The sequence below is a fragment of the Haliaeetus leucocephalus genome, unplaced genomic scaffold (genome assembly GCF_000737465.1).
Source record: "Haliaeetus leucocephalus isolate CR32 unplaced genomic scaffold, Haliaeetus_leucocephalus-4.0 Scaffold906, whole genome shotgun sequence".
In the NCBI taxonomy this organism is placed as follows: domain Eukaryota; kingdom Metazoa; phylum Chordata; class Aves; order Accipitriformes; family Accipitridae; genus Haliaeetus; species Haliaeetus leucocephalus.
The window spans coordinates 4,254,145-4,277,314 of record NW_010973342.1 but is presented as its reverse complement, the minus strand read 5'-3'; the positions used below and the strand labels follow the sequence as shown (position 1 = coordinate 4,277,314).

The following is a 23,170-nucleotide window of genomic DNA, read 5'->3' as shown; positions in this document are numbered from 1 at the left end:
AGATTCCTCTTTCCTAAACTACTCCTAGTAAGTCCACCTTGGCTTTAAGGACATCCCACTAGCATAAAAATGCCCACTAATCATTCCCAGTTTGCAGTTCTGGTGTTTAGCAGAAAATTGTATTCTGATTGCTTAAAAAATAACAGCAATGAATGGTTTAGGTACTATCGCTATTTACTTGTGAATGGCAGCAAACTTCATGAAATCCTGTGCTTTCCATATTCAGTCTCTTGAAGACACTGCTGTCACAGGCAAGTTAATAGTACTTCCCTCTTACCTTACAAGTAGCCTATTTTGCTCTCTGTTCTAAGGCGCTGTGCACACAACTGTCTTGACATCAGTTGAGCACAGGCTTGGGTAGTGAGGAAGGAAGGGCAGAATATCAGTTGGTTTCTGAAAGGAGAATTTTGTCTTTATTGACAACGGGCTGCTCCTAGGTTTAACTGAATATGCCAGTTTGCCTTGTACTGCGGATTTTTACATGGAATTTATAGTGTTAACCACTGAAAAGTTAAGCAGAATAGACCGTTTGAGGTCCTACTTTATTCTGGCTTGTATTATGTAAACCTCTGAAAATAGTGGTTTACTATGTAAATGTTTCTATAACTAATGTTAGGGTGATTAACTAATGTTTTGCTGAAAGCTGTCTTGGAAATCTGCTTTATTGAATACAGGACTATCACATAATTGAACGTCATTTTATTTTCCTGATTTCTTATAGGAAATGTTTTAAAATACAATCAGCATGATTTATATAAAATGATCTAGATTTTCTGGTGAGAGATAATTGAGATCTAATCTGAATCCCTGACGAACCACAGCTTTCTGCATTGGCCTGTTGCTATGGGTAACATAAAGGGAGTAAAATAGAACTTCATACGAAATGCCTTTAAACTTTACTGGCATGTACAGGCATGGAACAGGGTTGAATTTTTTAGTTTAATCTTTGAGAAGCTGATGTGTTAAGGAAATGCTTTTTCCATATTAAGTGAAGATGAATTTAGGAAGAGTACTGTTAGGAAAAATAACTGCTGTTTCTTACGAAGAGCGGGTAAGTGATATGAATTATATTTAGCTAAGGCAAGGCATCGTTGCAGTGGGAAATTAGAAGAGGCTATTGTTATTGGCAAGAAATTAGAGAAGAATGTTATCAGCTTCAGAATGCTTTTTGCTTAGCCTTTAAGCTTTTTTACTTTAAAGTATTTGAGTTAAAATTTCTTTGTAAATGCAAACATTGAGTTTTATTATCAGAGAAGAGTAAAGGGAATCTTATTGTGCCAACTAACATTCAGATTTTGAGATGTGTTTATGAACTGTGCCCAATTGGTATAAAGCTAAAAAATCAGTATGTTTATAATCTGTGCCTATTTTTTAATTCCGTGCAATGTATTCTGTATATGCTTTCTGTACCATTATATCAACATTGTATGTTTAGGTAAAACTGTATGTATTTTCTATATATCTTTATCAACATAATTTTAGGGATGGATCTGGCATTTAAGGCACTGTGTTTATATGTGATAAGATTGGTTTTGCTTGGGGTAAAAAAGTTGAATATTTCTTAAAGGGATTCCAAATGTCACATCATTTACTGTTCATATGTTGTTTTTATAGATTCAAATATTTGACAAAAATACTTAACCTTCAGAGAAGAATGTATTCAGTAAAATTATTGTACAGTAGTTGCACTGTGTTTTTTTTTTTCCTTGGGAATTCTTACTTCTATAATACTTTTGTATTAACTATTATAAATGCACTTTAGTGGTAGAGAATTGAAAAGACAAATTATGTTATAGTCTTCCTTTAAGTGGTATTCTGAAGGGCCATCCTTCTTACAGAATTCTAAATCATGAAATTAATTGCAATAATATTTTGAAACAAGAATAAAAATTCTATAATATTACTCTGATATTTAGGGCAAAAGCACATTTGAGATTGTTTATTAGAAGGAAAATCTAGCAATAATTTATAAGTAATATGGCTTCATTTTTTTTTTAAAATATTAAATCAGTGTATACTATATTTTGAGACATGATCTCCCTCCCAGAGATCATTGGAGTTCGTGGCATTTGTACAATGTTAATGCTGTAATGTATTTAGAAGGATAAAAATAAGTGCATGTAATGTAAGTCCTGGAGTAATGTGACTGAAGATCTAGGGACCTGCTCATAATTCATACCTTGGCAAAGGGAGAAGTTGCTTCAGGTGATTTAATAAGGACTTTGAACAAAGCTAGATGCAAGCAGACAGTCAACTGAGTGATAGGATTTCCCTGAGCTAAGGACAGAATGTTTGAAAGTTGGCTATTTGTATTCAGTCTGTAAATCTTCAGTGCTTCATCTCTTAAAGAACACAAGTTTCCCAAACTTATTTTGTGTATTGAAATATATACAGTATGTATGAGAAAATCAGTTTAGAAAGTTGGTGGAGCTAGGTATGCTATTCCAAGCTGAAAGGCTTAATTAGAGGGGCTTTTGTAAAATAGTGTACAGTATAATACTGTGCTAAGTAAGTCTAACAGATTCTGAAGGCAGAAGTCAGAGAATTTTTTGGATGCAGCAAAAAGTCGATGCCAGTATTGGAAGAAAGTGTACTTTAGAAAGGACACATAGAGAAGTCATTTTTAATGCCCTTTTCTCTGAATCTTCCTGGATGCCCAGGAAAGAAATAGATGTTTCTGTTTATTCTGTGATTTTGTCATTGTTAGAGTAGGAGAGAGGAATACGTCTTCACTCTCCTTACAGATTTTATCCCTCTGCATCTCAGAAAGGGTTGGAAATAGATATGTCTTTTTTGACTCAGGAAGGCACTCACCCACATTCTATTAGCACAGATGATTTCATGTTACTCCATTTTATTGCTAAGGCCTGGCATTTCCTAGTATGTGTCACACCTCCCGGTATCCCCATCTTTCCCTTTGTTCTACTCAAGTACTTGAGCATGACTTTGACTGGAATGACAAATCTTGAGGTGGAAAAAAAGAACATTTTTGTATCTGGGTGTTATCTGGGTAGTCTGTTCACATGGATTTATTTGCTCAATGTAATGTCTGGTATATAGGTGGGGTATTTTGAGGTTTTCTGCATTATGGTATTATGGCAGACTTTGACAGTACTTAGTTTCCTGGGACCTGATCCATGTAAAATGGAAGTAAGTGGATTTTCTGGGTAAGAGTTTCCGTCAACTGAAAGATGTCATCAGACTAGTTTCATGCAGTGGTGCACACATCTAGCAGGTTATAGACCATGAAAGCTAAAAGATACAGGTTGTTTCAACCTTATGAATTATTCTCCTTTATGCCCTCTCTGCCTTTTTACCCTGTTGTTGGTGCAAGATACTATGTTGTCTATTTCTATTCTGGAAAAAAAATAATTATGTACTCACAAAGTAGTTTTCTCCCTGTTAATTATCGTAAGCTAATATTCTTTTAGATTTGTTGCAAGCAGATCCTGAACACGACGTCAGAAAACTGGTGGGCCCTTCTGGTTTTTCCACCCAGCAAAGAGAGATGATACAAAGAGAAATTTTGCATGTTTTCTCTTAATCAGAACTTTATGCTATCTGATATATGCTGAAGCATTTGCCAGTTTACAGAGACCTGGAACATCTTTTATGGTGTATGATAACTGGGAAGCGACTGTTCAGCTTGCTGGCCCTGGCACTGAGCTCCTCACTTGGATCACAGGGATCAAGATCTTGCCCTGAGGTTCAGGGAAGCAAGTTGCATCCTCCACATTTGCAGCATGTGTGTGTGTGTGTGTGTGTCTGTATACCTCAGCTGCTAATCCAGCTAGATGAGCAAGCAGGGTTCCCGTGAAGAGATATACTGGAAGACATTTTAGTTTTCCTAAACTAGATTTATTTTTTAAATTTCAGTAGTTTGTTACCATCAGACTCCTGGCATATACCATGGGCTTTTTCCTAAACCAATTTGGAAGTCAGGGTAATTTGAAGAACCAATTTCAGTTCTTATCTGGTTGTGAAAGATTTGAGGGTTGAATGCAATCAGATTTTACCTCTGGGTGATAGTTCATATGTACATTCACAAAATGAATACATATATGTCCTGTCATTTGGAATGAAATACTTAAGTACTTTTTTTTTTAATCTTCACATTAGCCGTAACTGGCACGGGGTCATACCCTATCCTTCCTCATCTTTCAGAAATGGCTACATACAGGAACTGTTCAATTTTATAGCTTTTTAATACATATATTTTTTAATAGGCAGTTCTTAATATGTATGTGGTGAGTGTTAAATTTCATCAGGTAATCAAATTTTATATGTATAATAGATCAAATTTTGTCCTGAGGAGCCTCCAGTGGCAGTAGGCATGAGTACTGAAGAATGAAGAACAGCCCCCAACATATAGTGAATTTTTAAAATGAGATCATTGTAGTATTTAAAAAAATCTGGTCTTGCAACTTATACCTTTGGACAAATCTAGACAAGTTTCAGCCTAACAGTTTAGAAGAGAAACTGCTTTGTCTAAATGTGGACTGCATGCAATTTCTAACAAGTTTATATTAAGATTTCTAAGTACTCACAAACATGTTTTGAACATTTTACTGTGAATTCTTACACAATAATTACAAGCTTTAGTTTCTAGCTGGTTTTGTTGAATTAAGTGGCTTTATTTCAGTTACACAGATGAATTTAGAGAAATGTTCTTAAAATAAATTTTCTTCTGTGATCTACAGAAGTAAACTGATAATGCTTGGAACATACTGGGTAGTTTTAGTGACACTGTAATGTAAAAAAATACCACATAGTTGGAATATATCAAAACCAAAGGGAAATTTGAAATATCTTAATAGCACAGAAATAGGTTATTGATATTTAGATAAGAAAATCTGTTCTTCCTATGGATACTTTTTTTTTTTTTAAATGTTTAAACATAATGATTACTAAGGTCTTGCTTAGAGAGATTTTAAGATGTTGATACATGTAATGTAACATGCATTAGCCAAAGCACTTAAAATAAACACACAAAATCAGCCCATGGTGTGTTGAAAGCTCACTGCTTTAACTTATGCTAAATGCATTGAGGTAAAAGTGTATCTCATGGTCCATAGAACCTAATTAAGAGGTACTATTACTGTAATGTTTGAGCTTTTCTATGAAATCACTCAATTTTTCCTTTAAAATGGTATTTTACAATTGTTAACTTCCCAGTTTTTGAAAAAAGTAGTATAAGTATTCTTTTTACTATCATGAGAATCCTATTCATTTTACTTGATACCTTTCAAAAACATGAAGGAGAATTGTGCTTGGTGTTTGAATCTAAATTAATGCAAGCTGCCAAAGTAAATGACCATCCTAAAATGTATGTGTTTTGAAGGTATTTTTATTTTTTCCTGTCTAATGTGTAAAATGATACTATTACTTTACTTCGAGTCATCCTTTTCTTCATTCTTTGAGAAATGACATTGAAATTGTTTATTCATCAGCTCTTCTGTACAGTATGTGAATAAGAAATTAGAAGCAATCATATTTTTAAAACATTTCAGTAATGTAAATTAAATTTTCTAAATTACAAACATGAATTAAGTTACAGCTTCTGAATGCATAATGTGCTTGCTAGACTTATGTGCAAAATAGAAGTAGAAAAGATGTCTCACTGAAGAACTGTACCCAAAACAGAAGTACTTTTTTGATACCTGAAACAGTCCTATCCAAAAAAGTGAGAGGCCTGGATACACTTTTGATTATATTATTATGCTTCACAGATTCAGAAGCATTTATTTTTGTGTAGTTAAACAAGAAGTGCCATCACTTTTTTGATCTTTTCCATGAAAGATATACTTGTGTTTATCTGAACTAGTACCAGAGGAATGATGTCAATAGAGACTAATTTAGACTTTGAAAGTTCCAGAATACTTGTATTAAAAACTAGATCAGATCCTCTGCTGCTGATGTGAATGGTGAGGCCACATCAGTTTATAACAAGTGAAGTTCTTCAGGTAGTGTTAACAGTGGTATGAGATCCTGCAGTGAAACAGAAAAGAAAAGAGAAAGAAAGGAGAAGATATTATTCTTTTAAGGATTACTAAAGGTTTCTGTGGATTTTTGAAGGGGAGAGGGAATGTTTGTTGCCAAGGCTGGAAAATACAAACTATGGAGAGGGAGCTTTTCTTCTGAGTTATGTATGTATGTATGGTTTTGTCTTCTGTATGTTTTCTGTCCTGAAGAAATTGTAGATATTATAGGGCACTCTTTCCTAGCTTTTTAAAGAGCCATACAAAATAAGAGAGTTTCTTTTTAACTATTTAGAAAGTTACTTAAAGGTTCAAGGATACTTTAAATAACCAAGAAAAGATTCCTCAAACTAAAATAATAATAATTTTTAATAGCCAGTAAAAATCAATACAAAGTTAACTCTAAAAATCAGCTGTCCTTCCAGTCTTTCACTCAGCTGAGTGTCAAGGTGCAAGCCCTGGAGTACATGTTTGGGAAATGGTCACTACTTGGTTTTACAGAAATGTTAGCTGCCTTGAGGTAATTTGTGATCAAAGGTGAGAAGTTTAGGGTGGATAAACACATAAACTTCAACATTTCACTAGAAGACTAATTGTCCTTGAAAACTTGATGTAAAATGCTAGTAGAGATGGTGAGGAGTTCTTACCTAGCTTATTGGAAACACTCTTAACGTCCTTTTGGCTCTGTTGAGGTCAGCAGTGATAGGCAGGGGAAGTTTTCAGGGTCATCTGACTGACAAAATACCAAATTTTAATTTTGATTCCGCATAACTCCAGATATTGCAGCAAAATAAAGTATATGAAGTGTTGTTTTCATTTTAAGTCCTTGCAGGTCAGTTTTAAGGTATCTGCTTTCTCCCATTCACCAACCGACTGATTCGATTCATCTAAGAATTAGGGCTGTTGGAAGCAATGTAGCTATTCAAAGGAGGAGTACTTCGTCCAGTAAATATTAGTGGGATCAAGTTCCAGGACGGTGGTTAAAAGGCCTGGGGTGAATTTTGTGGTGGGGAGGAAACACCTGTGGGAAAGTAACAGCTGGTTTCTTTAGATTTTCCTCTCTTATGTTATCTGTTGTTAATAAGATGATACATGTAGGTAGCTAACATTTCAAATATTATGTGAAGCTCAGAGATTTCTAATACTTACCATGAAACTTAAGTAACACTTATTTTTCTCTTTCTTATTGCAGTCAGCAACTGTTTCTGATGGAGGTAAGCTGAAACTTGTTTTTACTTTCATAATGAAAAAGAATCAATTTTCCACATTAAGCAACATAATATGTGGTAAATAAGGTGATATATTACAAGATACAAGATGTGAGTCCAAAGTGGTGCAGAACTCTGACTTCTTTTGGAACTGTGCCAGTGAAAATATTGCAGGATTATGTTCACATACTTTCACTGATTCATTTGCATAATTTTTTTTGTGGCACATCTCTCTATATATGCACGTTTTTATTATAACTAGGCTTCTTCATTCATAATAATAAAGAGGCAGAGCTGGTAGACTTTTGTATAATTGGATGGCAGATAAAATCTTGTTCTCTCTTTTATTGTGCTTTACATACCCTGTTTGCTTTTGAAGAGATATGTTCTAACTCCTAAGTTGTAAGCTGTGTTGGTGCGTTTGTTGAGGTTGAAATTTCTTTACAGTGTGATGCATTTTGAGAAGGGGGTAAGTAATTTGGTATTTGTAAAATCCCAGCATGGAGCTTTTGCAGTTCTGGAGTACTTCTAACTAAACTCTACTTTATGTCACCTAAGCTTGTTTGTGTTGATTTTAACATGGCTTTAATGTTTTAAGGGACGTCCACTCTTTGTTAAACATTAGAAGATGATTTCTTTGAACCTTTGAAGTTAATTGAAACAGTTTAAGTATGCTTCCGTAATGGAATAAAGGAATTTGTATAGTTTAGGGCATACAAGAGATGGCTTTTCTCACTTGTCTTGCTTGGCAGGAGTTGGTTCACTTGATCCTGCAGAGAAGCTCACTTACGTATTATTATGTTTGCTATTCTTTGACAACAGTACAAGACAATTTTATTAAATAAAAAGGGGACAAACTGTGTTGCTCTAACTAGTGCAGTGAAATTGAAGAAATACTTTGAATGGTAAGGATAATTTTTTATATTGTGTGCAAATGTAAACGAAAAATTAGCAATAACATTCACAAAACTCCATTGTGTCCTAATTTCTGATTCCTTGCAAAACTACAACTACAGTTGAGAGAAACAGTACTGTTTTGGTGCTTTTGACAGAGCCATTTTCCAATGGCTGGCTGGCTTTGTCAGGTATTTTCCTGCTCTACTGCTGACACAGTCTACTGCTGTAACAGTACTTCTGTCTAGATGAGAAGATAGAGTCTATATTGTATCTGTCTTGTCTGCAAAGTGACAGAAGAAGGAAACAGAAAATAATTGTGTCTATTCTACCTTCTTTTTATAAATGTAGCCTATGTTTTTTCAGGAAAAATGGTTTTTCCCCTGATGTTACCTGTTTGATATAAAAATCAAGACAAAGCACAAAAGTTCCAGGTGCTGAGGGGCAAAAAAATTGATCCTTTTTAAAAAAAAGGAGTGTACCGGCATCTTGTCTCCACAAGGGTTCTTGTTCCATGTTAATGAAAATTGGTTTACTTCTGTTGCCTATCCTAGCTTAGAGATCTCTGTGATAGTACTTGTATGACGGTCATTTCAAGCTTTTTATGCTTCCAGCTGAAAATTTATTTTAAAGATCTGACTTATTTTCAGTTCTTCCAATATGACTTTTGTGTTTCATTCCAATTCTGTAGGTAATTGTGTTTTCACAATTAATTCTATACAGTTTTGTGAAGTCATAGAAATCTAAGGCCCTTGTAGCTTGCAGAGGTGAAAGAACAGACACTAAGTATATGCATTTTTCTGTTGAGTTGTATGACCTATTTTTTCAGCTAGTGCTGAAGATTTAACGTGGACTCTCTCTTCATTGTTAAATGCTACTTGGGGGGGGGGTGTATTTATGTAAACAGTGGTAGTCGAACTATATTGAATAATATTGAATCAATGCTTAAACACCTAGAAAGTAGATTGGAAAAATAAGAACCAGAGAGACTGTAACCGGAAAAAGTGAAATGAAATAAAATCCTAATGAATTTCATTTAGAGCTGCATTGAACAAAAAGCTCTGATTCATGTCTGAATTATGTTTTCAGGCTTTCACTTTTATGGAATATGTCACAGCACTGAAATTTTTCCGGTATTCTCTAATCTCACTAATTCATTAATAGATCCACAGATTTACACAGTTTAGGGCATGTCTAGATTAGAGAAGTTTTCACTAGTGTAACCATTAGTATAGCAGTGCATACTTCCCTTCCTAGACTAAATCTTAATATTAGTATTTGTACATATAACTAGGTACTATAAATACTGTTGTTCAGCTTTAGTCTGGGAAGAAAAATTGATGTGTAAAAAGTAATTATTATGTGTTTATATACATCCCTTCAGTATAATAGGAGGCATGACAGCTCTCTGTACATTTTCTTTCCAAGGTCAATGAAGCCTCATGTCATACGGCTTTTATTACATTGGAAACCATCTACCCCTTGTTGCATTTATTTTACATGGTAACTCACCTCGTGCAAGGCTGGGATGTTCTCATCAGCCAAAACTGTGCACTTGGGCTTTGCAAGATAGGTAACGTGTAAAAGGTATAGGTACTTGAATTAGTGTTGTTTCCAGAGATGCCGACCAGTAGCAACTCTTAACTGTAATTGATCTGCTTAATGAATTGCAGACAATCAGAATGTGAACCGTAATAATGCTTAGATGCAAGATCACTGCTATTAATCTGCAGCACCTATGCTCTAGGAATGGCAGAAACCATTTTATGTTACTACAACAACCTGTAATTAGCAGATTCTCCTATTTCCCATCTCGGAAACTGTCCATTCCTGCTGACTGCAGGAATAGCGGGAGTGCGTACACAGCGTGCAGGCTGCAGCTGATGTTTTTGAGCACTGTGCCATCTGAATCATCACAGGGATGATCAACAGTCCCCAGCTAATGTCTGACTTTGACTATCGATACCCAGGCAGAACTTTACAAAGGGAAAACTTTAAGATCAAGGGATGTGCAATAGAAGTACATCATCATTCATCTTCCAGACAGACAGGTGGTAAGGTATCTGAGCTACTGAGAATGTCTAAGTCAGTTCTTACCTGCTATTTCCTACAGAGATCAGTTCCACAAAGCTGAAGTCTATTATTTCCAAATACTGAAAGCATAACAGATATTATAGGCATGTCTTTTTCCTAAGACACTACTTTGCTGTAGTTTCTGCTGATTTTTGGTTTTAGTGTTCGTCACCTGGAAAGAATTTTCATAAGGAAAAGTGTTCTTAAAGACTGTTTTGAAAGGAAACTGACGTTTACAATAATAAATAATGTAAAACTGCATTTTAAAAAGTAACTAAAGAAGGTAGAGCAAATAATCCGCAATGAAGTCCAAAGTAAAACAAAACACTGTTTACACTTTTAATACTCTAAATACAGATGGATCGTTTCCTCCAACAGGTATATGACTTATTTGTCAGTTACGTTGGCAGTGCATGCTTGCTGTAGCTGCGTTCCACTGTAACATAAATAATTCAAGTTCCTTTAGCAGCAGTGGCAAAAGGTCTTTTCATTAAATTATTTATGTAGCATTTTATAATGCTTTGTGTTAAGTATACTATTGCTTTTCTCTGCTTGAAGCCATGAGGGTAAAGAATCAGTTTGTTTAGAATGGTGTTAGAGGCTACCAGGAATTGCTGGGGGGAAATGCGTTAGCTTCCCTTATCCCAAAGCTGCGGAGGAACAATGTGCCGCACAGTACAACTAATCCGCACCCAATGGGTTCTGGGACGTTACAGCTGAACTTGGTATGGATTCAGAAGGATGGCTTTCAGTGAATGGCTTGAAGTATTTGATTAAGTGGCACCACAGTGGTTCTTATCAGCTTTATCCAGGTAATGTATTTAGTGATTAAATGGAGTATGTTAATTATATGAATGTATGCGTTCCGATGATTACAAGGAATACGTGTAGCTTCTCACAATAATAAAAACTATTTGTAGGTTGAAAAATGTGTGTGGATTTTATAAACAAATGCATACAAAAATATCCTTAATTAATTGTATTCAGACTTACTGCTTTATATGATTTAAATCAAAACTTTCCAAGCCATCTTATCCTGAATACTTACAAGATTTTAGTTGATCAAATGGCTACATTTTCTTACATAATGCTGTTTTTGTGAAATAAATAAAACCAAGACCCTCCACAGAATGTGTAAACACAAAAGGTGTAAAATATTGGATTTTGAGGTTATTTAGAAAGCATTCTGTGTCAATTCTGTATTTGAAGAAGGTAATAAATGAAACTGAATGAGTTTGCACAGAAAGTAGTACTTCCTCACTAGGTGCGGTGGCTCTTGAAGAGAACAGAAATAAATGTAGGTCCCTGGGATTCAGGATGCTTGAATAAAGAGCTTCCTTTTACGGGTAATGAGAGATGAGTCGGTGCTTCCACACAGGAAGGAGAAAGGCAGGCATTAGGAAACTTCACAACACCGCTAAGTTGTCTGTGTACCTGTGTTGGGATTTTCACAGTAAACTCCTCTGACACCCTGAGATTCCCAATAGCTACTTTTCTTTTTTTGAACACTTGTGCAAAGTGGCCTCCTTCTTGTCAACAGCCTTGTGGTTAGAACAGTTTGAGGGTGGGAATCAGGGCTTTATCTTTCCTCTAATGATCACCACAGAGTGCTCATTAGATGAAATATGTGACTCGGTTGGAAAGTTCCTGCTTTCCAAGGTGGGCTGTGTGTACCTAGGAATGCACGAGTCGTGAGAGTCGGGAAACCTGACACTGAAGTCTTCTATTGGAAACATTCCTCTGGAAGCGGAGTGCAGCAGGAGTTACAGCTTATACAGTTTTCATTTAAGTGTGATTTGGATAAATTGTGTACTAGTGTTACAGTTCATGAGGTTTTTTTCTTCCCATCTGACCTTTCTTTTTCTCTGATTCTAAATGGTATACCTGCACTAGACTGTAACTGTTTTAATTGCAACTGTTGATCTATGTGGTAAAAGAAACTAGAATAACCTTTTCTTGGAAACAACCTTGTTCTGTATTGTTTTCAGGTTGACAGGTACCCCAGCAGAAATCTGTACAGATTTTAAAAGCTACCTGACCGCATTTTTGCTTTAAGGGAAAACAAAGCAGTGTCAGGGTTAAGTATGAATTCAAATAGTTCTTTCTGAAAAAATCTGAATTAGCTAAATAAAGTCCACCAGAACAGAGACAGTTTACTGTGAATGAGTAATCCCTTAATGCCGCTTTAACACATTGGAGGACCTGTGCCAGTAGCTCTCAAAGTTGTTGAAAATGCAGTCTTATTTTGGTTCATTTGTTTTCCTGGGACCTCCAGAGTCGGCAGCATATCAGAGGAACCAGACCTCTGTGTAGTTTAGAGCAAATGTAACTCTGACAAGCTGGCGAGAGGGAGCAGCTGCTAGCAATTAAAGGTAGTTAGCAGTCACCCACTGGTGTAAACACCCAGAGACTGTAATTGCAGTTTGGTCTTCCTGCCTGCCATGGGGAAATTGAACAGCTGCCACTTGGAGGGAGGAAGGTGAAGCTGACCCGGTAATGACTGCTGTGCCGCCCATCTTGCAATCCCTTCTGAGTCCTAAGGCACTGTGACTTGTGGAATTAGAGCTGGGCGCTTTGTGTGGCTACTCCCTAATTTCCCTCTGTCAGCCAAGTGGGTTTAAACGGTTTGGTATGTGGGATGAGTTTACCTTTCTGATTTAGCCTGAAAGGAACTAGGAAATTTTCATCGTTCATCGCTGGAGAACGCTGGGGACTGAACCCTCTAGGAGTGAGGCAGTATCTGAAACTGTTCCAGATTGATCTAGAGGTGGGCGTCTATTTATATCCTGGACTGTAAAATAAAACATATCCACCTGCAGAGTTAAAGCAAAATACTTCAGATAATAAATTTAGATATAATTCTCTTCAGATTCACATTAGGTTCTTTCACAATAGTTTCACTGTGGTGACAGATATTCTCTAATGAAGCTAACAGTTGACTTGGTTATGCTCTTTCATACATCTTAAAGGAAAAAGTGAATAAATATTCATTATAAGAAAATTTGGCATTATTTGCTGAGTGTTTTTAATTAGCTCTGGTTAATATGATGATTAGGCAAAGAAAAATATTTAAATACCTGATGTGTTATTATGGTCCTTAAATATTATCCTTGTTGAAAATATAAAGTTACATTTTCATTCTTGCCTAATCTAATTCTGTCTCTTTGTCTTATTGTGTCTTATTGTGTCTTTGCTTACAGAAATTTGCAGTAGTTGACTGTTACATCTTAGTAAATATTTCTGAGCTACAGAACACATTTAAAAATGAAGTTCCAGAACTTTTTTTAAAATTTTTCATATCTTTACAACTATCTTTACAACTTTTTCCCTATGCTTATAACCATCTTTAAATGGTCCTTTTTTTCAAAGTTCATACTTCCAGGGAGCAACAGTAATGTTTTGTAACATAGAATTTGGAAATGCAAAGTGCTTTGAAATATATATAACAGAAAAGGAGACCTTGGGAGATCTTATAAAGTAGTAATTTTGGTGAAATTACTTCTTGCTTTAGTGAGTCCAGGTGATTAACTGAGGCAAATAAACAACAAAAAAAATGTCCCTGTGAAGAATAGGCCATTTCTTACTGCTTGTGAATTCAGTTTTCTCAATCAGTTTACCTTTATAGTGAGCTGTATATTTGCTTTTCTGTTTGGCGTAGAATTATTGAAGATACCATTGATTTTATTTGAGGATATTCTTTTCTCACATCTATTACTGCTAATTTTTCAAAGAATAGAATGTCTGCTTTTTTTTTATCCCTTCATCACAGAATCTCATTCAGTTTGGCATCTCTCTAGTGCAACTCCTCCTGTTCAAAGCAGGGTCTGTTAGGAGATCAGACCAGGTAGCTCAGGCTTTATTTGGTTGTATCTTCACAATTAATTAAACCTCAGATCACCTCTGTGAATTGTGTATCTGTGAGTACAACTATACCAATTTTACATTTGTGTAAACAGAGAGATGGAAAGAGCGGTGATTTGTAAAAGGGCATGCAACAACTAAATGACAAGTTTGTGAGTAAGACTCTTGTATACAGTTCCCTCTTTTACATGGAGCAGTCATTTCTTTCACCTTTGCACTTCCGTGAACAAGTAGTCGCTTTGAGAATTTTTTGTGTGTATTCTGTTTACTGATATGTGACAAAGGTAATCTGGGGTTAATACTTGAAATTATTAGTTACGCTGTGACACAAGGTTGTGTTTTCCTGAATTCACTATGGTTTCTTGTTAATTTGTTTTTCAGAATTAAAAAAGCACTTCTGTTTTTTCAAGATCTAAAGAATCTGTTCATTTCTCAGCTTGGGTTCTGTAGATTATTGCACTACGTTGGCACGACTCTGGAAGAGAGTCACGGATCCCTGCTTTTATCAGAAACCATAAGAAATTGAGGATCTATGGTTTGATACCTGTACTTGCTGTGGATGAGGAAGGCATCCATTACTAGCTCATTTTCCTTAGTATTCTTTTCCTCAGTTGACTCCTTTCCTAAATTTTCAGTCTTTAACAGGGTTCTTTCATTTCAATGAAAAACTTCACAGAGTCCCTGTCTTTACTGATTTAAGAGTGTATGAAACTTTGTTATCTCCTATCACCAAATAGGTTTTTGCCCACTTTCTGGTGAATGGTGCGTTCTTGAAGGTCTACCTTCCTTGGATAATCTTATGAAGGAGTGCAGTCCATGTGGTGAGAAATGTGAGCAGAAAATTTGTCCAAAATATTTTATTCTATGGAGCAAGAAAAAAGATTACCTTTTGTGCCTGCCCCTTGTGCTTCTGGCAGGAGATTGCTTTTAAGACACTAATTTAATTTTCTTTGCAGTGGAACAGAAGAAAATCGAGAGATGTTTGGGGTTGTTTTTTCTATGCAGGTGCTCCTAATGAAAATTGGAAGGGATATTTTGAAGTCTGCAGTACTGTGTGCTTGAGCAGGAAGTGTGATAAATCAAGTAAACAATGCTGAAGACTAAAAGTGAATGATACTTTATTGACAGATTTGTTCATTTTTTTTAACAGAGCTGAATAGTACTGATTTGAAAGACTGCATCAGTGAAAACAGCCTCAGTAGCAATGCTAGTCTTCCCAGTGTACAGAGCTGTCGACGACTTCGAGAAAGACGAGTTGCAAGCTGGGCTGTTTCATTTGAGCGTCTTCTTCAGGATCCTGTTGGTGTTAAATATTTTTCAGTAAGTTTTGAGGGATGATAAAAGGCCTTTCAAAATACCTGATACTGCTACAGTAATTCTCCTGTATTCTTTTTTCTTTCTTGACACTGACCTTACATAGGACAAGAGATAGGAGTTCATTCTTACATGGTTGTTATGTGAGCATCTTTCTAAGTTTGAACTGGTTCACAGTTCAGTAAGAGTTCACACATATTGCTATCCATTTCTGGATAGCAAAAGTTTCAAATAAAAATGGAGGCTATATTTTGCTTTGCATCTGAGCTTTTAGAAAGCTTCCCCATTTTGTGAAACAATTACATTTTGTTATATTTATATCTGTAGCCTTTGTACAAGAAAAAGCCAGTAGTTTCAGTAGTTTCCTAAGAATTGGTAATCTATTCACGTTTACCTACTGAAATGTTGGAAGCCACGTAGAAGATTTTTTCAATTATATAGTGGCTTATCTTCCTGCAAAAGGTTTTTAGAAATATCTTTTAGAACTAATTAAGGTAGCTAAGAGCACTGGTTAAAGCCGCAGCTTGCAGGAATACTGTTGAGTATTTGTAAAGCTTAAATTAAGCTTCTTCACAGCACATTTATGAAGTTGTAAATAGCATCATGTCTACTTTAACATGTAAGGAAATTGAGCTGTATACACTTTTGCATTATTGCACTGAGAGTATGTTGCTGGTTCTGAATATGTTACACAAGGACAGTTTGTGCTACCCAGATAATTTTCACAAAGAGAATATAACAAAACCTGTGGTGTAGGAGATTTAGATTATTGGAATCTGCAGTAACTCAGAAAGACTCCTTCACTTGATACAAAAGTATTAAAATACCAAAATGATTAATAAGCAGACTTCCATCTTAACTGGTGTGGGGACCCAAAAACCACATTAATGGTGAAGACCTGTTTGAGGAAACAGAGAAGATGAAAGCAAAATAGTATATCCCTGTCTTTCCATTTCTCTTAGCAGAGTAGCCTAAGGGTTATTAGCATTTCTGCTTAGATACTGAGACTTCTCGTCAGGCTGAAAGAAAAATTACAATTCTGATGTGATGTTAGAGTCCACCTGAAAAAGGATGTAGTTTGTGGGGGTGCTACTGAAAGTTTAGTTGTCTTTTCTAATTACTTGTTAGCCATCAGAAAACTTACTTATGTACACTTAAAAAATTGCTGCAGTAATTTTTCAGTACTATGAAAGTTCAAAACTTAGATTAAAAACTTAGAAAGTAGCTAATGTCATTTTATAAATTTTCAGATTAAAGGGTGAAAGTTACATTTCATTTCAGCAAAAGGCAACGTCAGATATTCAGGAAGTTTTAAAGTTCTTTTAATTAGGAAGTTTAAAATTCTTTTAATTAGAAATTATTTTTATAAACATTGCAAAAGTGCATGTGTTAAAGAAGTACCCAATTTAAAGAACAATTAGGGAATGTTGAAATTTGTGTGCACCACCATTTTCTTGAGGCCCGGGAGAGATCCGGAGCCGTTGCTTAAATTTACTTGCAACCTGGTTATCGTAACGCTGTGCAGTTACAGATTTCTGCCAGTATTCAAGAACATTGAAGCATCAGCGTTTAATTCGTGATTACACAGTAAGCATCTTGGTGCACTTGGGATTCAGCATGCATAGGCCTTTCCTGAGGACAGCTTTGTCACAGAGCAGGAATTACTCTCTAAGAAGAAGAGATTTTGCATGTTTTGCAAATACTCACATTTTGCATAATAGTCTGCTGATTAGAGCAGTCATCCAGGAAGTGAGAGACCTGATTGCAAGTTCCCTCCTCAAGTGGTTCAAACCAACATCTCCAGCTTCCCAGCCACGTGTGACAACTGCTAGGCTACATAATGTTCCAACTGGGGCACCGCTCAGTTTTCCTGATGAAGTAGAATTGTTGTACAGCCAGCTGTGCCCAAATCATGCGGCCAGAAAGAAAGCAAGCAGCAGATTGACTGTAGATTCGTAGTGAAGGCACTGAGTGGGGAAGTAGGCAGTTGGGTTCCAGTTCCTGCTCACTAATTTGATTCTCTTTTAATCTGTAATTACATGTAAAATGCAGAAATGTCCCCTGGCTACTCTCTGGATTGTCTTTTATACAGTTGGTGTCTCAGGTTAAGTATCTGAAGAACTTCTAGTTTAAATTGAGAGCTTGCTAGTGGTTTTAGACTCCCTGTATTGTAGTTTATCTCAATTGCTTTCTTACAGTTGGACTCCCTAAACTCTGTGTAACTCTAAAAAGCACAAATAAAGTTAAGTTTTAAGTATTTCTGTGAAGATTACTCTTACACTCCTTCCTGGGACTGCCTCGTATGTTAAGGAAGCTTAAGTGATACCAGTGTGACACTTGAGTGAAGGTTGTGGCTTGTGTGCTGACATAAAGTGAAATTTCTAATTAAACACCGATACCTAAAGCTCTACAGTATAAACAAGCATTGTTCCAATTACATGAGTGCCTAGATAATTTTTTTAGAGGACCAAGTTCACCCCCCCCCCAATGGTTAAAATGCTTTCAAGAAACATATGCTGAGAGAATATGAAATTAAACAGGTTTCAGTCAGGGACAGTTTGCGGTTGTACAGTTTCCCAACTGAATGGGATCCCAGTCTTCATTTGGACTTTTGGGTGCTATAATATAAATGTCCTGATTATTGTGTGTTCTACTGGGAGATTTTTTTTTTCCTCTAAGAATGTATTTTCCAAGGAGAACCCATGTAACCACATCAACAAGCAGTGATAAAAGATTTTTTGTAGTTGCCATGTGATGCAGAAGGATGCTGTAATGAATACAGAATTGATTACAGGCCCTGCTCAATAAACATCTACTGTGTTATACTAGTAGAACTGCAGTTAAAGACAGCTGTTTTACAGTGTAATTTTTAAATGTAGTTATAAATTATTTAAATTTTTATTAAAAGTTTAATCACTAGTTTATACACTACTTAACATGAAGTTTCAAACTTTGTATGTGCAAATGATTTGATTGTAACTTGATGGATTCTTCTCAATTGTATACATTTAAAAAGAAACGAGAAAGAGGAGAAGCACTAGGCATATATTGGACATGCATTGATTTTTACTTTAGAAGAAAACTAGACTGTGAGACTGATTGAAATGTTACCATTACACAAACTTATCAAGCATTATAAATATGTTGTTTGAAATGGCAAGTAACTTCGTTTCTTTGAGACATTTATTTATTTGTTTATTTTTCCCATAGGAATTTCTACGGAAAGAATTTAGTGAAGAAAATATTTTATTTTGGCAGGCCTGTGAATATTTTAACCATGTACCTGCACATGATAAAAAAGAGGTAAGTCAATGTTGTATTTCAATACATGGTGTTGCTTCTTCAAAAATTGTTACTTCTTCAAGATTATTGAAATTATTGGAGCTGTGCTTGGTCTTTGTACTGTGACTTCATTAAAATAGGGATGGAGCCTCAGTCTAATTTTCTCAGTCCCCTGAGAGCACTGTCCCAAGTTTAGGATGTTGGATATATTTAGACTGCAGTAAATTGCAGAGGTAGCTCTGTAAAAATGAGCTAAGGTATACTGGATGTTGAAAAACGTCTAGCTGCAGCAGCCCAGTGCAAGGGAGTGCAGAGCAAGTTAATTTAACGTGTCAAGGAGAGGTGAAAATTAGCCTCTGGTGTGCTCTTTCAGCTGGACTGCCTTCACTAGCCAAGATAATGTGTTTATAACTAGCTTAGATATATCTCCTGCTCTAAGTGTAGTCATGTTTGTTCACAAATTATGAGAATCTTCATCTCATCCTTTTAAGATAGTCCTACATTGGTCAGGCAGTTTTGGTGATTTTGAATGTTGTGCAGGTTGGCAACACTTCGTCTATACCACAGACAAATCTAGTCAGGTTTACACTGTGGAAACGGTTTCATCTTCCAAGTCCCTCTTTGCTCTTTTGTAGACAATTGAGGTTTTTTTCCCCACTTTCTTCTGTCTTCGAACAATGTATTTTCTGAACACCACCCTTAAGGGCTCTGAGCTCAGTTTGGTGGTTTTTTCATTATTTTCAGAATGTGGGTGTTTCAAAGTAAACAAGTTAAAAATAGAGCATGAATGGTTTTGACTGTAAATATTCATATATATATACTTACCTTTTTCTAAATTCTAGAAATTGAAGCTTAGAGGATTTATTTAAATAGTAACAGTTATGTAAAAGCTCTAAAATCTAGAAAATGTATTCTCCTTTGTAAGACAGCATTTGATGTGTTTCACTTCTAAAATTATCAAACTGCGAAAATAATAATTTTTATTTGATGGCAACTTTTACTGCTTAAGAAATATTTGATGAATATTTGTAATTTTAAAGGAGAAACCCTATTTATATGCCTAAAACTAACAAAAGCTGTTAAATGAAAAATGCTTCTATATTAAGAAAACTAGAATGGCTGTATATTTTGGGGTGGAATATATCAGTGTAGGAAATGCCTGTCTAAAAATATGGTTTTAAAGCAGACATACATTTAGCATTTCTTTTCTGTAGCTTTCTTACAGAGCTCGGGAGATCTTCAGTAAGTTTTTGTGTAGCAAAGCTACAACCCCAGTTAATATTGATAGCCAGGCACAGTTGGCAGATGATATTCTCAATTCTCCGCATCCAGATATGTTCAAGGAACAGCAACTTCAGGTAACCATAGAAAACTTGACTTCTGTACATTTATGTCTATTATCTTTTCCTTTGAAGTACTTTAAAATCTATACAAGTGGTTTCACATGCTGTATATTTTACTGTGTATAAAAAGACATCGAAGTCAAGATCATATAGATTCTGTTAGCAGAATAGAAAAAGGCTGTATAATGGAAGGCTGCTTGTCTGGTTTTCTGTACATTTGCATAGGTACAGAAAATTTCCATTAACTAAAAAATAATCTGAAAAGTACTATTATTGAAATGAAAGTTTAGTGCAAGTAAATAATTCCTTGTCTTGCAACACCATCGCATATGGTGTTTGCGTATGATTGCTTATTCTTTTCTTTAGTGGACAGTTGTGTACACAAATAGTGTCTAATTTTGGTTAAAGTGGTTTGTACAGTATGTCTGTGTATTAAAGGAGTCCTTCCCTTATGCTTTAATAGAACTGTCAGACAAAGAGCTTGTTAAAACCGTTGCTGCCTGAAGACCTCTGAAGTGGATGTATTTTAAATAATTATTGATGTTCAGAACAGAACAGTTATGGAACAAGAGGATACACTTTACGTTTTCTGTAGAATTTAAGTTTCTTTTTCTCCTAAGTAATCTGTTTGGTAACTCTCCCACCCTAACAATTTGTTAGTAGAACTAATTTTGAGATCGTGTTACTCAGAAATCAAGGATATAGTTTGAACTGAATAAATGAAGCAGGTCACAGTCTTCGTACAACCTCAGATCGCATGCTTTTGGGGCAATCTGAGCAGGTGGGTATAGTATCTTCCTCCATCTGTGAAGTGGAGGTAGAAAGGTAGGTCTAACTGCTGGGCTGGTAGCTTCTAGCATTACAACATTGCAGCTACCCCCCATGCACCTACCACGGCCTGAGGCTTCTGTGGGAATCACCAGCCACGATCTTCCCAGATGTTTTTTCATCTGTTCCTCATCTTGGCTTTGTGGAGCCCATGCCTGAATTCCTCTTCATCCTCTCCCAGTTGTTTGGTGGAGCAGACGGTGCTCTTATAAGCCTGGTGGCTGGGCTGATGCAGGTTTTCTTCCTTCTTTGAAAACGCTGCGTCCTTAGGTTGGAGGGCTCATCAGGTGGGTGAAAATGCTGATGTGAAGTGCTGCTGTGGGTCTAATCCCAGCCACGTGGCCTGTCTGGACCTGGCCCCCTTATCTCAAATTGTCAATGCCTCTGTAGTTCTCCCATCAGATCTCTCAGTCGGGGCCTGTTCCTCCCACGGAAAAATTAGGGGAAGCAGGATGAGAGTTACTTCTGCCAGAGTAAGCGGCCTTGGAGTTTAGATGTGCCGGTGGAGGTGTGTTGCCTGGCTGAGGTCGGTGCTGGGTAACTGGCTGCCTTGGTGGCCCTTAATATCTTGGTTTCCCTAAGTGGTGGTTCTGCAGTGGATCGCTTTTGTGGCCCTGGTGGGTGGTATGACCTCGGGAACACAGAACTGTAGGTGTGGGTAGTTAGCACTACACACCCGCAGACCTTCAAAGTTCAGCTTGCGGTGGTGACACCGTATTAATAATGCGAAGGCTCTGCATTTGTGGTCTTTCACAAGATTTTTAAGATGTCAGCGCTGAACTATACAGCATGCAAGGGTGCTGATCTGTGGTGGTCATTGGGTAAGTGTTACGTGATGCTGGGGAACAGGGAGTGTTGCTGTAAGGCTGCAGTGGAGCTGCAGAAGAGTGTGTGGGAAAGTGCCTTGGAAAGCACTGCCAAAACCATCAGCTCTCGAGCACGGCCTGTTGGGAATGCTGCTGGAAGTTGCTTTCTGTCCATAGCCCGACAAATTTGCCCTTGAGCCTGTTGTTAGAGGTGGGGTAATATGACAGTGTGGATGTAGCCAAAATGTCTAGCTGGATTTCACTTTTTCTTGTAATAGAATAAGAACAAGTATTTTGAGTGTTTCTGGATGCAAGACAGCGTAGGTCACCTGAAGATACTAAAATAAGAATAAAGTATCATTTACTTCATGTGGAGTTGCATAAATGGATTTAGGTTTTTCTACCCTTGTTTACGTGTAAAGTTCAAATTATGCTTTTATAAGCTATATTTCTCTTTCTCATTTGTAAGAAGAAGAAATAGCATCTGCTAGGTTTTTCCAAAAAGCAGAATTTAGTGTAAATTTACATGTGTAAATTAATATGATAATAATGCTAAATGCAGGAAATTGGGTTTGTAGCGTGGGCTAGCAACATAATAGGGCAGATGATGATCAGCTCAAGATAAAGTAGTTAAGCTGTCATCACTCTGTCCAGCAAAGTTTAAAAGGTTGGAATATTTTTGCTGTATTAAGTGTATTTAATCTACGGATTTCATATCCGCAGTAACTGTCTTTGTGTCCCTTCGGAAGAAGAAAAGAAAATATTGCAGAGAACTACCTAGCATGGAATAACAATTTTACCTTCTTTTGGTGCTAGATTCTGTGACAGAAAACTCTGAAAAGCTTTGTTTTTCATCCTGAAACTGTATTAAATTTAAGGTATTTAAGGTTAGCTGCACTGTAAAATAGTGTCTTATATTTTGGGGGCACAAACTGCATTTAGCTTAAAATACTGTGATTTGTTGAGTGTAACCTCTATACATTTCCTTTCCTTGAAAACCTCAAGGACAGGTGAAGTATTTTGTGGCTTTCAGTTAGCTTGGTTTTTGCATCTGTGTTGGTACGTGCAGGCTGCACCTACCATTTTTCCCTGCTAACTACCCTTGTATCAGCAGTTCATCTATGAGTCTCTGAGATTGAGGCATTTTGATATCTTGTAATTGCTCCTCCGTATTTTACGCTATTTTGGCAATACACCACACTGTTATTCAGTTCAACAGAACTCAATGTTTCCAAGTTATGTGCATTGTGTACGCTGAATAATTTGTTAAGCTTTGACCTTAAGACTACGTGTGCTCTGAAACTAGTTGACTTTTTGAATTTTGCCAGTATCCCTGTGGTCAGAGCATTGTATCTTGCATAGCATGAGAGAGACGTTCCCCTTTGTGAACAGTTTTCTCAAGTGGGAAGAGCCATTGACACTGGATTGTCTCTTTGAAACTGCATCGAGGGCACATTAATCTTTGTGCTGAGCTGTTTCAGAATGTTAAGCTGGCAAAACTAACCCTACGGAAGTATTTTTTCCATAGTTTACCATGTGGAAAACAGTTTGTTAGAGGGCCCAACAAACACAACGGGTAGCAC

General features: G+C 36.4%; 1 protein-coding gene across 1 annotated transcript in view; it reads left to right on the top strand.

The window, feature by feature from the left end:
* The window catches only part of RGS12 (regulator of G-protein signaling 12), an 89,806-nt gene that overhangs the window by 38,907 nt on the left and 27,729 nt on the right, over positions 1-23,170 (top strand). The window contains exons 4-7 of the mRNA XM_010583515.1: positions 7,171-7,192; positions 15,165-15,334; positions 18,539-18,631; positions 19,825-19,968. Of these exons, the coding sequence (XP_010581817.1) occupies positions 7,171-7,192; positions 15,165-15,334; positions 18,539-18,631; positions 19,825-19,968 (429 nt within the window). The remainder of the gene's footprint in view (positions 1-7,170; positions 7,193-15,164; positions 15,335-18,538; positions 18,632-19,824; positions 19,969-23,170) is intronic.